At 31.5% G+C, this 17,465-nt stretch overlaps 1 protein-coding gene across 1 annotated transcript in view; it reads right to left on the minus strand.

Moving 5' to 3' along the window:
- Nucleotides 1–17,465, minus strand: part of LOC128179609 (uncharacterized) — a 34,059-nt gene that overhangs the window by 2,228 nt on the left and 14,366 nt on the right. Inside the window, exons 3-12 of the mRNA XM_052847075.1 lie at nt 15,495–15,579; nt 13,703–13,958; nt 12,830–12,893; nt 12,542–12,662; nt 12,232–12,384; nt 11,902–11,909; nt 10,821–10,934; nt 1,376–1,463; nt 1,052–1,207; nt 663–793 (exon numbers count right to left, since the gene is read on the minus strand). Coding sequence (XP_052703035.1) covers nt 663–793; nt 1,052–1,207; nt 1,376–1,463; nt 10,821–10,934; nt 11,902–11,909; nt 12,232–12,384; nt 12,542–12,662; nt 12,830–12,893; nt 13,703–13,958; nt 15,495–15,579 — 1,176 coding nt within the window. The remainder of the gene's footprint in view (nt 1–662; nt 794–1,051; nt 1,208–1,375; nt 1,464–10,820; nt 10,935–11,901; nt 11,910–12,231; nt 12,385–12,541; nt 12,663–12,829; nt 12,894–13,702; nt 13,959–15,494; nt 15,580–17,465) is intronic.

Below are 17,465 nucleotides of genomic sequence, written 5' to 3' on the forward strand. Positions count from 1 at the left end.
AAATAATGGTTTACAGTTTACTGTGATGGTACTACAAAGTATGAATTTACACACGGAAAAAATCTAACGAGGGAGCAGTTTTTTATTATTATAATTTTTTTTTATATCTACGATTTCAGTTCGCAGATTTTGTTTGCGTTTATTTTAAATTGTTTGCATTAAAAGCTACATGAACCATTGAACACGAAGGGTATTTCATTAAATCATCATTTAAACAATTAAAGGCCTTCTTCGGTGATTCAAGCGAAACATTGCAGAAAAAATGCATATCACGCTAACGCGGGTAATGTAATTTTTTTCTGCAATGATCGCTACCTTCATAACCCATATGAATCTCATCAAAGTTTATAATTACATCTTTTTTTAACAAATTAATAAAATGATGGTTAAAAAGTAAGTAAAATTAACTAAATTACTGTTAATGTACAACAGTGTTAGATAAAAGAAACAGCCACATCGTGTTCTTTTGAGTCTGACATCATCATGACAATTTCGTGCAGTACGTGATTTTTTTTGGGTCGTTGAAGGTTTCGACCAATCGATAAACGAGGCGTGTAGATTTCAGTCCTGTCAGTTTCTACAGAGCTATGAATTACAATTCAATTTCCGTAAGAAATAGAGGGAATCATACTTGGTGGATGTAAATATAACAGGATACTCACAGAGCAAATTCCTTTATTTTGGTCAAATTCCCCCGCACAGAGAGCATATTCAATATCCACCTGAGAGCTGCAATCGGCTGAATCAAAGATCGGAAGATCGACTGTTTTTGCTACAGTGCTTGGCTGTTGATCTGCATCGAGACATCAAATCTAGAATACTTTTACTTGAAAGGGTTAAAAGTATTTAAAAACTATCATAAGCAAGTTGGACACGGAATGACTGGCAGACTGATGGAAAGAAAGAAATGAAGACTACAGTATAGTTCCGCGGTATCTCCTGTTGACGCAGGCGCAATGCACAGCGTAACAATGAACACACTTGCCGTTGCAGAATAGATACTTGAGAAAGAGCTAAATATATGTTAAGAATGAAAGATCACATCAATTACCGTTATTTGAGGTACAGCCCCAGCCCTGTGCGAAACAGTCTTCTCCGTCTGGCGGGAAATCGTCTTCCGTGTTCAGTTCGATGTTGTTGACGTACTGACCAAACGAGACTGGATCTCGAAGGCGTAGCAGAGCAATGTCATCTTTAGCAACAGAATCTTTTAATGAAAAAAACAACAACATGTTTTATCTGTTTTATTGTTGAAATTTTTTCCTCTCTAATTTTACTCCAACTTTGCAACTGTTTTTTTTTATTAACATTTGAACCATATTTAGAGAACATTTCTAACTTAAGTTCTCAAATAAGACGGTCTAACAGCATTTACCTATGGTGTAGTCGGGATGGATGATGATCCTATCGATGTCCACATACTGTGGACTATGAAAATCGGTTTTTCGGAACCATCGCAATTTCTTCAACCACGAAAGTCTATTAAATTTTCTTTTTCCCTGTGTATTCTGAAACTTTTAAGGGAAAAGATAATTAGATTTTACCACATGAACCTTAAAACAGACAAGTAATATATTATTTTTGAAATAAATTCATAATTATATAACTTTAACCATAGAAACTATATATATATATATATATATATATATATATATATATATATATATATATATATATATATATATATATATATATATATATATATATATATATATATAATAGTTTAGAACCATTTTAATAAGACACTTTCGGTAGGACATATACCGAAATATATGACGTTTTCTTGGATTTTTTTTAACGATATGATGATTCACTCCCATGTAAACGTCAGGAGCAAAATCGGAGCCATTACGAAAACAGGAAATTCAATTTCATGTAATTGCGAGATGAATCAAATGGTTTTTTTGGCAAGTAAAATATCAAAATCGTTAAAAAAAGCCAGGAAAACGTAAGATATTTCGGTCTAAATAGGTAGGACTTAACTATCGATTTCTAGAATCAAACTGAGTAAAAAATGACGCTGGTTTCGATTGAAATGTATATACATGTAGATTGTATAGTCTTACCTCAAAAGGCAGACAGATTTTGTTGATTACAAAGTGTTATGGATGAGTGGCCAGCAATGGTATAGACAAGTCTACGTCATATAATTGTTTGACATATTTACCCAAAGTCCAAGCTCTTGTTAAAATGATTCTAACTAATCTTACACACATAGAAGGAATTCCAAGCTTCTCAATACCAGGGACGTATATACTAACGTTAGTATATACGTCCCTGTCAATACCAACAGTATAATTAAAACATAGAGAAGGTTTCAAGCTTCTTAATACCAATAGTACATGTATAACTTACTCGAAGAGAAGTAGATCCAAGCTTCAATTTCCACAAATTAGGGTTTCTTAGAATTTGACCAGACCTGTAAGATAATAAAGGGACAATCTTAATTTGGCGTCACAAAACATAATAACCAGTTTATAAAAGGCGTTGGTTGGGTAATGGATTTAACGCATTATACTTACATCTACCGAGTATTATTCCTTCTATTTCTTACGGAAACTTAAAAGTTAATTCATTGCACTGAAGAGACTAGCAAGACTGAAATTTACACGCCCAGTTTATCGATTGGTCGAAACCTACAGCGACTGAAACTGACAGGGAACCGACAGGACTGAAATCTACACGCCCCGTTTATTGATTGATCGAAACCTACACCGACCTAAGAATAATCACGGACTGCACGAAATAATCATGGTGATATCAGACTCAAATTCACATACGATTTGGCTGTTTCTTTTAGCTCATTCAACTTACTTTTTACAATCAATTTATGAATTTGTAATATGAAAGATGTAAATACAAACAATAAAATGCTTTCTTTGATTATGAGTCATCCAGCATGAATTACAAAAGAAAGCATTTTATTGGTTAAATGAGCTGTATTTTTGTAGCATTTATTTTAAATAAAAACACTAAAAAAATGATAACTGTCATCAGGAAAAAAACCCTCACACACATCACTAAAACATAGCACTTATTTTCAGATAGCAGTTGTGTTGACCAACACAATCTGAGCGGTATCCCTAATCTTGAGTTCTCCATACATACAACAATACAAACGGTTTAAAATTTCATTTGATTAATAACTACTATAATAGAATGCGAATTTCATTATGAATACAATTCTCCAATAATTGTCAACTTCAGGATTTTTATTATATCACTGAATACGGCGTTTTACTGATGTCTGACACAATGAGGGCCTTCCTTACTTTGTGACTTTGTGTTGAGAGCGTGAAGTACGAATCTGTAAGTCACGAGTTTTTGTTACTAAATATTTTTGGTCAATTATTTTAAAATTTGAAAATTCTAAACCGGTGAGAGTGTCTTGTTTGTATTGTACTTTTATTCACATTAATATCGACAAGTGTCCCATACCACCTTCAAAAATTTTCTACAAAGTTTCTGTCACTATATTTTTAGTCGCGGAACCGAACTAAATAACATGTTAATTAATATGGCCGTTCCATGTATGTTTCATATCCCTGACTAAGAGCGTATACATATATAATGGCTTTAAAGCGACGTCACTTCATAGAAATAAACAACAATATGAATGTGAATATATGCATTGAATGATTAATTTTGGATGTTGTCGGTCCTATAACGCACAAAAAGGATATGCAGACAAATGATTATAATATTCAATTTGTCTGCACTACCTTGGTGTGTTATATAATACATGTAGGACGGACAATAATGTATATTATTGTATGTATATTACTGTACGTATATTACTGTATGTATATTATTGTATATATATTACTGTATGTACATTACTGTGTGCATATGATTGTATGTATATTACTGTATGTACGAGTACCTACTCAGAAGTTCCGTCAAAGCAATGAGCCGCTGTCAGTGCCCATTGTTCGTTAACTAGAGATCCGGTACAGAATACTTCTGCGTCATCATAGCGGGGGGTAGGTGGTGGTTGAGTCGTTCGTTCTTCAAGAGATCGGAAAATGCTTCGCTTGTCTCGAGAATCGCTACCGACGAAAACAAAGGTAAGGTAGGGAGCCTCGCCATCTGTCAAGGGCCTCCCCCCAATGATGCGCCGAACACGTGACAGTATATGGTCATCACCTGGATAAAACAATGTATATAATGGTACGTTTGTTCCCCCGTTTTGCACACATTTGAAAATAAATTACAGGAATATCAGGTAAAAAGCAGACTAAAATTGTTATCAAAACACAATTCACACCTACTGAGTATTGTCCTGTACCTAATTTACCCCTGCGAATGTGTTCGGAATGTTTTCTTTATCGTTGCTAAGTAAGTAATAAATCCAGAGGTGCTCGAATGAAAATTCACGAGACTTCACCGAGATTTGTTCAGTTTCTGTGAAATTTCGAGCGGAAGTATAAGTGTTCGGATAATATTCTCAAAATACGTAAGTACTGGTCGTTTTTCATATCATATCCTACTTTGATTTATGTTAAAACGGGAAAAGCTTTCAAGATGTATATCTTATTTCACCATCTAGCAGTTATTTATATTAAACGATAATATTCAGAACAGATTATCGCTCGTGTTCAACCACGTGTAGAGTGGTTGAAAATATGAACATTGGGTTGCTTAATAAAGTCGTAGCCATATTTGATGCTTGTGGTGTGCAATACCATGTTTTAAAAAAATAATGGGTGTCTGTTTTGCATTAAAACTTAGTATATCGAGCCATTTTCAAGGAACATTCTGCATAAAATGGTAAAGTCTGTTTCACTATTGATGTTATTACTAGGTCAGGCGCGGATCGAAAATTAATCCTCAGGAGGGATCTCTTTTAAGCATGTTAGTTGTTGCAACAGCAGACAAAAACTTATTTTTGTATAGTCACATTTATTTCTAGAACACATTTAATTCACCAATTAATGAAGATAAAGTTTAAAATCAATAAACCTCTAGATTTTATATTTGACTACAAGAACCTAGATACTGTGAAATAGACTTTATACACGAGGTACGAGTTTTACTGCGAAACTGAAAGGGTCAAATAAAACCACGTGGTCTAAAATTTGAATGACAATAACATTCGAAGGGGTGTAATTATCAGATGTGTGCAAAACCAACATCACTGCACCAACATCACTGAATAAACATGTACTAAACTACGCTATATCGGCATACCGTTAATTTATGTAAAAAAAAAAAAAAAAAACCCAAAACAAGGCCGTCATAAATTTTTAGTATTATCAGATGTGAATTGACTTTTAATCTGAATAAAGTATATTTGCTATTTGATAAAGACTTAGTAAGTTATCAGAACCATTTGTATATATGTATCTTATATATGTGCAATAAAATATATTCAAATCAAATCAGCATTTCTGCTTGATGAGTTACTGTATATAAACACCAGTACTTGGCGTTCTGGAACCTTTTACAGATATGCCACACCACCCCCCAAAAAATAATGACAGATTTTTCTCTTTAGGAAACGAATATTTAACATTTTTAATAAAACTTAATGATAATAATTGCTATGAGTATAATTTGTAATGCATGATACTTTACTTGTAAAGCTTGGTATAATACCTTGTACACATGTATAAAATTTCAAAGCTTCAAGTTAAAGTTGATTGAGATGAAATAATTAAAAATATTTACCGAATACGGCGGAGCATCCAAGATACAGGACCACAATTAGATTAACGACCCTCATTTCCCCAACCCCACATGCACAAATAATTTGTATCAATCTTTTGAGGAATTTATACATGTATACATTTTAAGGCCGTTTTTCTTTTCTTGTACGTAACATTAAAATTCACCATATGTCCCAATTAAATTAAAAAAAAAAACATGCTTGCGACTACTAAAGAATTTTTGTGGAACAATACATTGGGGATAAATTTTATCACGAACAATATGTGAGTCCAGAGGCTGTGTTCATCTGTCAAATTGTTGATTTTTAAGATAAACATGTACTTTTGTATACGGAATTAATAAAACACATTACACTTAATTTCCTATTTTCCTATTATTAAAGCCATTCACCGCCAGAACTCATTATATTTATTCATCATGTACATGGATGGGTATAAACCAAGCGACTTTAAAATAGTTGCTTTATAAAAAATTGTCATTTTCAAAACCGCAAAATTAATATCAGCGTATGCATACGACACAATGTAAATTTGTTACAGATACATTTGGATATATATTTTTTGTGCTAGACTCCCATAGGAAGATAACATTCTTTTGTTAATCAGGAAACTTTAACTTTAGAAGAATATTAATATTGTTGTAATGAAACATCGTGAAGCACTTAAAATTCCGTCATATTGCTGTAATAATCCTGAAATGCTTCTAGATGGTCCTTTTACTTGTAAATTATTATACATGGTAAGAACTTGTGTTCAAACAATTTGTATATTTTTATGCAATAAAAATTTTCAAATCAAAACAAATCAATTTTAATCAGTTGTTATTGCTTAGCAAGGACATAGTTACATGTAATTTACTACAGATGTAAATAAAGACCCTATACTCTGTCCCAAGTTTCTGCTTTCACCACTTTTTGCTTAAAGGGGGAATGTGGGGCTTGTACATGTAAACATTCTTCAACAGGCTTATCTCTGCCCCAAACTGACCAAAACTGTTGTAAAACGATAAAAAAGTCAATATATATGAGGTTTTACATGTTGATTCCCTCGAGAAATTTTTCCTCTCAGTGATACGCCAGCAATGTATACACGCAATGGTAAGAGATTTAATTTTAACTTTAATTACTAGTAAATTTGATCAAGGAGTTTGAGGTTTCTCTTGACAAACAAATAGCCGAGATTGTCATTTGCTGCATAAATCAAAGTATGCATATTGTATATTTCAGCATTCTCTAGAACACGTGAGTATGGTTTTCTTTTAAAACTCAAAATGATAAGGGGAAAATTGTACATTTCAAAGCGATAAAAATTTTCTTAAATTCAACTCTCTGTAGTTAAATAAAAAAATAAACTTAAAATAAGAAGTAAAGATAATCCTGTCCCCTAATATATGTATCTATTGCACATCGAATATTTCAGTGATACAGGTAATTAAAATATTGTTGTATGTTAGATACTAATATATTTTTGTTTTCGCACCTAACAGATTACATGAATTAAGACCAATTCTTGATGAGACAGAAGGACATAAAGAGGTAAGATGAATCCACCTATATAGCTATGCAGAGTATTGATGCAGGCGTAATAAAATTCAAAGGAAGATGTTTTGAACGACAATATATGTATATGACAAAAAACCTGTCAAGAGAGGTCTCAAGGTATGTAACAATCAAGCAACATTTTCATACCCCAACAAGCAGTGTTATGACGTTTTTGTTTATTATTAAATGTGCCTAACTAATGCTTTTGGAATTTTCACCACAACACTTAATAAAGATATTTAGCTGAAAACAAGGTATGACCTGCTGGATTTCAGGATGAAAGTGCATGATTAGCAGCAGACAAGAGGCTACAGAGGTAGAAAGCGTGATCTTGCAGCACAGGAAGCTTTGGATACACCTGATATTTTATGCAAATTAAAACGACCAAAATTAACTTACAAGTGATGCATCAGACATGGAGATACGAAAAGAAAAGCGAAGGATACAGTTTATGGTTGCAAAAATTGTAATTAACATCTGTGCAGCAAACAATCTTTCGGAAATTTCATTTACATAACAACTTGTAAGATTACACTGTTCCCCATAAAAGAACGTTAATTAATACATGTAGTTCAATATGCACATTCCTTATCATAAATGTATTATGTACGTTATGTACATTTTGTCGGATTCAGATGTCACTTCTGTGTACATAAATATTGACGAGCATTGATGGGTTGGTCTCTATTTTGGGGACCGGTGGAAAAACTGTTCATTAAGTTTTGTGTCCTCTTCATTGCTTTTTTATACATGTATATACGCAATCAAATGCTGTTAATTACCATAAAATTTAGTCATGTCGGGTGCATATCTCTTTTTTTTTTTTGCAGACATACTCTCTCTTTTTCGTGAATATTTAGGTCATCTGCAACTTTAATTTTGAAGTTATGATATGAAAGGTAAATTATTATCTAATGTAGTTTATGAAGTTTGCGTCATGTTTTGGACCAGGACTCAATGTCATTCAAGGTCATGAGCTGATTCAAAAATGTAGAAGATTTTTATTTTCATTTTATATGTATAGTAAAAAAAAATTAGCCTGTAAGTATTTAAAAAATCGAAATTTATTGAATTTTTAGTGAATATTATTTGAATCTGTTGGCATAGTGACATAGTAATATAAGTATCTTCCAGTTCATTTTGACATCATGATTAAGTTTTGAAGTGATACTATGATCTTCTTTCAGACCTTCAATAGAATGTGAAGCCCAAATGTTTTTTTTTTAATTTAAAGTACTTATAGTTTGTGTTTAGTCAATGACTTTATTTCAAGGTCATTTGGATTTAGGAGATGACTGCATTTTACCAGAAAGTGTTTATCACTTTAATTAATTTTGTTTTTTTTTTTGTTTCAATTCTATACACATGAAGATGAAAATATCACAATCATGTATTACGAATGAGTATTAGTTCTGTTGTGTATTAAATATTAAAGGTTTTGCATTCTCTATTCATTTATTTTGAATATGTTACCATGGCAACAACGTGATAATTAGATATTATACCAGATTATTAAAGCAAAAACACTGTATATCGCCATTAATGCGTTGGTAGTTAACAAAAGATGGTCACAGAAAGAGGAATTTTCACTGGACATTTAACTATGCCGTGCCTTTGAACATTATAATAATTCAAAAATATTTGGCCAATAAAAAAGCAAAAATTTGGGCTTACATGGGATAAAAACAGTAAAAGCAGGAAATTAAAAAAAAGTGCTAAAATCAAATAATATATTTTAATAAATTTACAAAACAAAAGCGTCTTTTATGAAATACACAATGTACCATCAAAAAAATAATTGTGAGATTTTCTTTGTTTTGGGCATAAATCGTTGCTATGATTACTCAAATTCCATATTGATTTTATCATTTTTAGAAATAAAAAGATGCATCCTTTCAGAATATATAGAATCATATATTGGTGTATATAAAAATGCTGGAATTGATTAAAAAAATAACATACAAAAAGACGTCAAAATCATCAGAAATGCTAAAAATCTTTGGCATGAATGGGGTTAATAATACATGGAAGTTTTCATGGTAACATTTTTAAAAATAATTTTTCCTTCATTTGTTTTGAAACATCTAAATTGACAGTATAAAAAAGGAAATTTTACTCTTGAGAGCTTATGTGTGCCTCACATTCTATGGTATTATAGACGATAAATTTGTAATTTTTTTATTTTAATATGTGTGCCTCACATTCTATGGTATTATAGACGATAAATTTGTAAATTTTTTATTTTAATATTTTAAGTCGCTGTTACCATGGCAGTGGTTTCTTTAGTAACCAAAGTTAATATTATTATGGTGCATTTCGCATTTTTTCTACATCGATTTTTGAAATATAAAGAAAATATGTTCTCACTCATTAGAGTAATGTTCACTTCGCAAATTTTTTTTTCAATATGAACGTTTCTTTTTTAAAATGATGACATTTTTGACCTATCTGCACTTCAAAAATAACCATACCGTACCCGGTAAAATTTGTATATGTTATTGTCGAAATTGCCTTTAATAACTTTTAATCAGTAGTTTATAAGAATGACCAATGTTAGTTCCTGTTTTTAAATATATTAAATTGTTATTTTTGAGATATAAAAAAGTAATGGTTTCTAAGTACTATGGACAATTTAACCATATATAGCAGCCGCACTTTTAATGTTGTGATAAAAATGCTTAAAATTGTGGTTTCATTAGATTGATGAAATCTTCCTTGCACAAAAAAAACTACTTTAAATTACTTCGTGATTATAGTTTTCAAACGCAATCAATCGAAATAATCATTTCTTAAATTCAAAACAGTGAAAGACATTTAAGCATTACATGACATGTATATCCTAACAACAAACTATCCAAAACACAAATTAAAGGTTTATTGATGTTGACCGTTTATATCTAAACATGTTTATAAAGAAATTAACCGCTTATATCTAAACATGTTTATAAAGAAATTAACCGCTTATATCTAAACATGTTTATAAAGAAATTAAATGACCAAAGTCTCATTTTTTCAATAAATCCCCTCCTTCATGATTCTTTACAAAATAAATATAGTAACCAAAACGACAACGTTGAATAATTTATTGGAAATATGTCAATTGAGTTACAGGTGTCAATACAAAGATACATTTTCTGAAATCAATTCATGGAATACATTTTTTAGATAATACAAAAGAGCGATTTTTCTAATAATCAAAAAAAAAAAAAATTAAAAATTACCAAAGTTCAAATTAAATTTCAGATATCAAATCAGTTTTGGGGATATGTATATTTCTAGTCATAATTATTTAAAAAATCATTCCGAGAATTTAAAAAAATTCTAATAACCTACAACTGTTATAAAATTCCTCAACTTTGCATTTGTATTCTGTTTTAAGAATTATCTTAAACAGGAGCAATTATTTGATATAGAAGTCTTTGTATCGCTATCAGAAAACTATAATTAATCTTGATTCTACAAAGGTTGTGCATTCGATCGAAAATGTCGCTCTTAGTGGGAAACCAAATTCGTTTGCGTACATGAGGCCTCGATGGGGAGTTTGAGTATGGAACTTTGAATGGATTCGTTAACTAACAATGCTCTGGATCCAATTTATATACTTAGAAACCCGCACGAAAATAGCCGGGGAATTCCCAGGGTCATCTTTATTGGCAAGGCTTGTAACTCCAACTTGAACAAAATTTCCATCTCTCTCGCAAATCAAGGGTCCACCACTGTCGCCCTAAAATATAATTTGCATGATATAAAATTCAACCATAACGCCATGTTTTCATATGAGAAATATGAAAGCGCTGACAATTTAATAAATTTTATGTTCTCCCTCATTTTCGTCCGTATATAAAACCACAAGTGTTACCTGTGATACGAATAAACATCGAATGTTACGAAAGAATGCTGCTTAATTGTTTGCTAGCGCTTTTTAAAAGAAATTATATAAGTGTCTCGATATTAATAAAAAAAAATTTGATATACATTCGTACCTTCATAATGCACTTAAATTTTTTTTCAAAGTGCATTGATTTTATCTCAAATTTTAAATTTTTTCTTTTCAAAATGCTTAATTTTTTATAAAGTGCGTTGCCACACTGCAGCCAAAATCGTTCGGCATTCTCATAACAGCGAGCTTAGAGTGCCGCGCTGCCGTATGACCCGGCTCTAAATACATTTTAGACCACGTGATTTAAAATCTATTTGAACAATTATAACAATGCCATTCATGATTTTAAGTAAAATATTTGATGAATAAAATAAAGTTATATAATTAATGAAAGAATAGAAAAAAGTATTACTCTTTATACACAAGTACCAACGCCCAACTAAGAATTGTGCACCGAAATAAATTATTTTGATGTCAAAATCTCTCTCTCTCTCTCTCTCTCTCTCTCTCTCTCTCTCATAAAAACATAAATAAGAACCAACAATCTTATTACAGCCATACTCTGTAAAACAAAATATTCCGTTACATGTATTTTCTATATATCTGCTCGACAAAAACCAGACAAAGTGAATCCGATGAAGATTGTTTATAGTTCAAATATTCATGGAGGGGAAGAGAGAAAACTCACAGAACAAACTCCTTTGTTTTCGTTGAAATATCCAGCACATAGTCCGTAGTCCATATCCACCACGTTGCTGCAGTCTGCAGAATCGTAGATCGGAAGATCCACCGTTCTGGCCACCCTACTAACCGGTCCATCTACAATTAAACACCAAGTTACTGAAAGGGTACGAAGGTATACACTTGTATACCTCTTTAGCAAACAACATAACAGCACTTCGCATCGTTTTAAAACGTAAAAGGACAGGACAAATAAAGGATGGACGGATACGGTATGTATTAAATACTAGAAGGTCGATTTTTTATGAAAAAAGTTCCTATGTGAATTAATCTTTTATATTTTTGGTATCTTTTGGTGGTATGAACATCATCAAATTTAGATTTGAGCAATTTCAGGTAAATTACCATTTGTAGTACAACCCAAGCCTAAAACTGCAGTTAGCAATGTCAGGTAAATTACCATTTGTAGTACAACCCCAGCCTTGTGTAAAACACTCCGTTCCATCGGGAGGATAGTCGCTGTCCGTGTTGAATTCGATGTTTCTGACGTAAGGACCGAAGTCGACTGGTTCTCGAAGGCGAACAACAGCTATGTCGTCTTTGGCTAGTGAGTCTTTTTTGATAAAATTGTTTTAAGTAATTCATCAGCTACATTGGTAATCAAATTCAAATATCTATAATGGTTTGTCTTTCAAACTTAAATACAGTCTTTTCTCGAAGTATCAAATACCACATCCGTTACAAAAATACATGCAAACATTTTTTTTTACCTTCAGTATAATCTGGGTGTCTAATAATCCTATCAATTTCCACATACTGAGGGCTATGTGCGTTAGTCTTTCTAAACCGCTGGTTAAACCAAGGAAACCTTTTACTATTGCCTCTTGTTTTCTGTAATGTAGAATTTGTATCAAAAATGGTAATTGCAATTTATGAAATTTGAACGCTTATCGATTGGCTAAGCAATTTTCTTAAAATTCAAAATTGGATTGATATTTTGTTTGAAACTGGCTGCAACTGAAATTTTCTAAAGATAAAACATGCATGATTTGACTTACACGAAGGGAAGCAGTTCCAAGCTTTAATCTCCACACAGAGGGGTCACTCAAACTCACACCTGATCTGCAAAACAAAAACTGGCTTAATTCTAAAGGCGGCTGAATAAATATAACAAATTACCAATCAATTTTGAGGTAAAATCATTACATATCAAGGTACGTCAATTTTGTTCATAACTCCATTATGTAAACATTTTCTTTTACATGTATCTTTAAGCATAATTCTTCTTAAAGAAATTAAAATTTAGTCTAAAAATGACAACAACCATTCAAACATCTTAATACTAAATTGTAGGAACACAAAAACAAAAACAAAACAAAAAAAAGTCATGAAATCTTAAAGAAAAAGTACATATGAAAGCTTTTGGAATTGCTATCATGTGTGGCTTCGTTTTATAGGTTTTTGCAAGGTTAAACCAAAAATTTGTTTTGTCAAGAAATCGTTCATAGTTCGACAGGTAAAAAGTTCTGCAAATGACAGAACTTTGTGGCCAATAGCTACAAAAAATATCTGATTGCAACCAAATTCTACCAGGGGTTGGTTTCAAGTTCACCAAAGGAACCAACTACAGTAGTGTAGTTATAAAAAGGCAGTATGATTTGATTCTTATCAATGAAGCGTTTAAAACCAGAAATCTAAACAGCGTGGTTTAAATTACATAAAGGCGATATCCTGTCTGTTACAGTGTAAGTTTTGCTTAGGGATGTGAATAAATTTTGAATAAACATCCACCCAATAAATTCAAAATTAACAACATGATATCTGCATGATTTACAATATCACGACCAGTTGTCCAATTGTAAATTTAGTATTATTGCCACTCAATAAATTAAAAGTATTCAATATATAATACGTGCATATTTTAGCATTACGTTGTTCCATCAAAGCAATGAGCCGCTGTCAATGCCCATTGTTCATTGACAAGAGATCCGGTACAAAACGCCTTTGGGTCATCAAAATTCCCTGGAGGATTAGTGGTCTGGGGGTCTTGAAATGAAGACCGGAAGATACTGCGTTTGCCACGAGAAGTTCCATCAGTAAAAACGAAAGTTAGATAGGGGGCCTCACCATCTGACAAAGGAGTTCCCCCGATGATGCGCCGAACACGTGACAAGACATGGTCGTCACCTGTCATAAAATATCCAAGTTATTGTTAGACAAAGCAACCCTGCAGGTTGATAACATGATATATCTTCATACTTTTATAATTTCGTCATATTGTTATCAATTTTTTTAAACATGCTGGTAGATCGCTAGTTTTTACTTTCTATAAAAGGTACATTTTTTAAAAGATTGCACTCATTGATTTAACAAATACCAAAATTAGGATTTTTAAAAAATGTTTATTTTTTTGTTTGTAAAAATTAACATTAGTAAACGTTTTACTAAACGATTAACAAAAACTGTTTGATTAAAATATATTTAGATAAGATGTTTTATTTACAGCAAATTACAAAAATTATTTTATAGTCTTCGAATACTTTACAACAAAACAGTTTTTACATTTTCTCAGGAAAAAAAGAATACAAAAATAATATAAAATAGTTAAAAGAATATATTCGTCTATGGAATATTTTAGAAATGATACTTAAACGATCGTAAAATAAAATTTTGGTTTTGCATTATACCCTAATATTTTCGCTAATTAACATTACAAGAATTAAAAGTAAATAAATGAAACCCGTTTACCGAAAGCGGTGAAACATCCAAGACATAATACTAAAAAAAGACTGACACAACTCATATCCTTGACCAAATGTGTGCAAATTACATGCACCAATCTGTGAATCGAATTATAGTGTGAACGGCAATTATTTCATAGTTTTTATTTTAGTCTCTTTGTCTTCCTTTTATTTTTAAGTAGAATTCACCATATGTCGCAATTAAAAATGCTAAACTATTTAGTGCACCTTTTACAATGTGTAGCTGAGAATTTTAGTAGAACAATGCATCGGATACAGATTATATCACATAAAAAATGTGGGAGTCCAGAGGCGGTCTTACCTTTTAACCCCATTCACACGCGCTCTTTCACTTGCGGTTGTAGATTCAAGACAAACACATTTTGCTTCAGGTTAAAATATTATTTTTACAGTTCGGCTGTCAAATTGTTCTTGTTAGCACCAAGTTGGTACACAAGTTTCATCATGCTCATATTTGTAGGAAACGTATTTAGATAGGAAGAAATGTCTTCTATTTCCCAATTATAAAGGCGACTATTTTCTATCTTAATTAGTTTGGTAAAGATATACAATTTTGACCTTAGAACAAACACATATTCAATTTTCAGACCAAAACACACCACACTTTAAGATATATTACAAAAAAAGCTTACGATTCATTTTTTGATACCTTATCTTTACGCTAATATCATCGCTCCTGATTATTTACAGGAGTTATAAATCCATTTCAATAAACTCAAAATCCATATCTACGTGGACATCAAGATGATCAGAAACTTATTCTACCAAAACTTTGATCAGCCGCCCATATGAATATTTTTTTTACCTTCCACTATAGATAGTGTATTGTAAAACAACATAATCTCTACCTACAACTTCATAATTTTATATGGCTAATTGAAAACCGAATTAGCTTCACGATTAGGGAAAACCAATTTTACACAGTCGGTTAAGAAACAAAGCCAGTGATGTATTTAATGACCCGCATAACCAGTTTTTCCTTTTGAAACGCGTCTCAAACTAAAGGCACTTGTTACTGCAATAAAAGTCCCCGTTTTATTATTATACTATAAAGTGAACTTAAATTACAGAAACAAGTGCTTGTGCCGCAAACTCTGGTTTTTTTCATGCAGAACTGCATTCGGTATAAATCCAATATATACTGTACGAAAATATTGATATAATTTGTACAGAAGCCGCTATGTTTAGAAGTGCTTTGTGCAGAGGTAGATCCATGTTATGCTCTGATAATATTTAGTTAATAGATATATTATAGAGATAATAGATATTTTCAATAGTTTCGACCCTTTAAAAGTTAAAAAATGTCGTTGGTTGTGGAAGGATTATTTTTATATACAATTAAATATTTTAACATACTCGTAAAAATAAAAGGATCTGAATAGAGATTACTTGTTAATAAATCCACATTAATATGTATCAAATGCAACATCTTTTGCTGAAGAAGTTTTTCTATATGTCTATAGTTTGTAAGATTGGTCCCCAAGAAGTTTTGGATATACATGTACTGAAGGATCAATCTCCGTAACAGTACGGTTCCAGAAAAAGTTGTTTACCAAAATTTGTTGCATTACATCTATTCTAATGCGGATTTATATCAAAAATTTCAAAATCAATTTTTTTTTTTATTTTTTGCACTTAAAATTTATATTCCATTTTGGCTATTATATCCCAAACGGGTTATTATATCCTATTTGGGCGATTGGTCCCAACCTGATAAACGATATAAGATTATTCCGGTTTGAACGACCCTTAAATTTCCGGAAGCTCATAATTACTTTAATTAAGTATGTGAAAGGAGTTTTTATGAATTTCAACTATTACAATCAACGTTATTTTTTTTCCTAACTATACAATAGGTATATCTGAAGTTATTCACACGTGTTTTCAGCTGCACTGTCTCTCTAGGTCTTCCGTTTCTAACTCACAAAGAGCGTGAATAAAGATTTATAGCGACGATAACCAAAAAACTTCAAACAAATCAACATCAAAATTAATATAAATATATGCTTTTACAGCTTATTTTTAGATATCTTTGGTCCTATAACACACCAAACCATATGCATGCAGACAAAGAACTAGGTACAGTTTCAGTCATATTTTCCCCTGTTTTAGAGTGACTTAAAAAAATATTACCTAAAATGGAAATGTACCATTTATTTACACCAAAATACCCATAAATTACGAAATCTATAAATAGTTACCTGATAAGACTTTCACAAGGGTAATTGTGACATCACAAACAGTGCATTTTCCGGTAATTTTCATTAAACTGAGCAGAAGACACAAATTTCTCTGTGGGTTTTTGAATAGAAAACTATGTACGCAGCCATTGCCCACAATGAAACTCACATTTTAACTTTATCATGTTAAAACACTTAAAATATATTAATTTTGTTGTGGGCGACGGCTGCGGACACATTTTCCTCTTCAAAAAACTATGAGAAAATGCGCCATTTTTCACCATTTTTGACTAAATCTTAGATATGTGCCAAAATGTTGAAGTCATAATTATTGTTTGAAACAAGATACAAGTGTATAACTTGGCATTTCATATACATACATGTTCAAGATTATACATGTGTATATTCACGAGTCTTAAATACATTTTGAATTTTAGGGCAAATATTAAAAGAAACTGTACCTTCTTCTTATAAAAATTTGTACGATCTGGTTTGTTATAGTACCGACGGTACCCGAAAATAAGCATTCAATGCTTAAGTGGAATAGCAATGGAAAATTAGATCATATTGCACTTAAGGAGGCTGGGTGGTTTACAAATTAACCATCAGACATTTAAAAGATGTTATTTAAGAAAAAAAATCATATATTTTAACATTTAAAATTGGGTATTTTTCTATATTTTTATATAGAGCTCTTCTTGTAAAGGTAACCGCTGCAGACCACAGGGCTCTCTTAAAGAAAAAAACCCCAA

This window comes from Crassostrea angulata, chromosome 4 (assembly GCF_025612915.1).
Source record: "Crassostrea angulata isolate pt1a10 chromosome 4, ASM2561291v2, whole genome shotgun sequence".
Classification (NCBI taxonomy): Eukaryota; Metazoa; Mollusca; class Bivalvia; order Ostreida; family Ostreidae; genus Magallana; species Magallana angulata.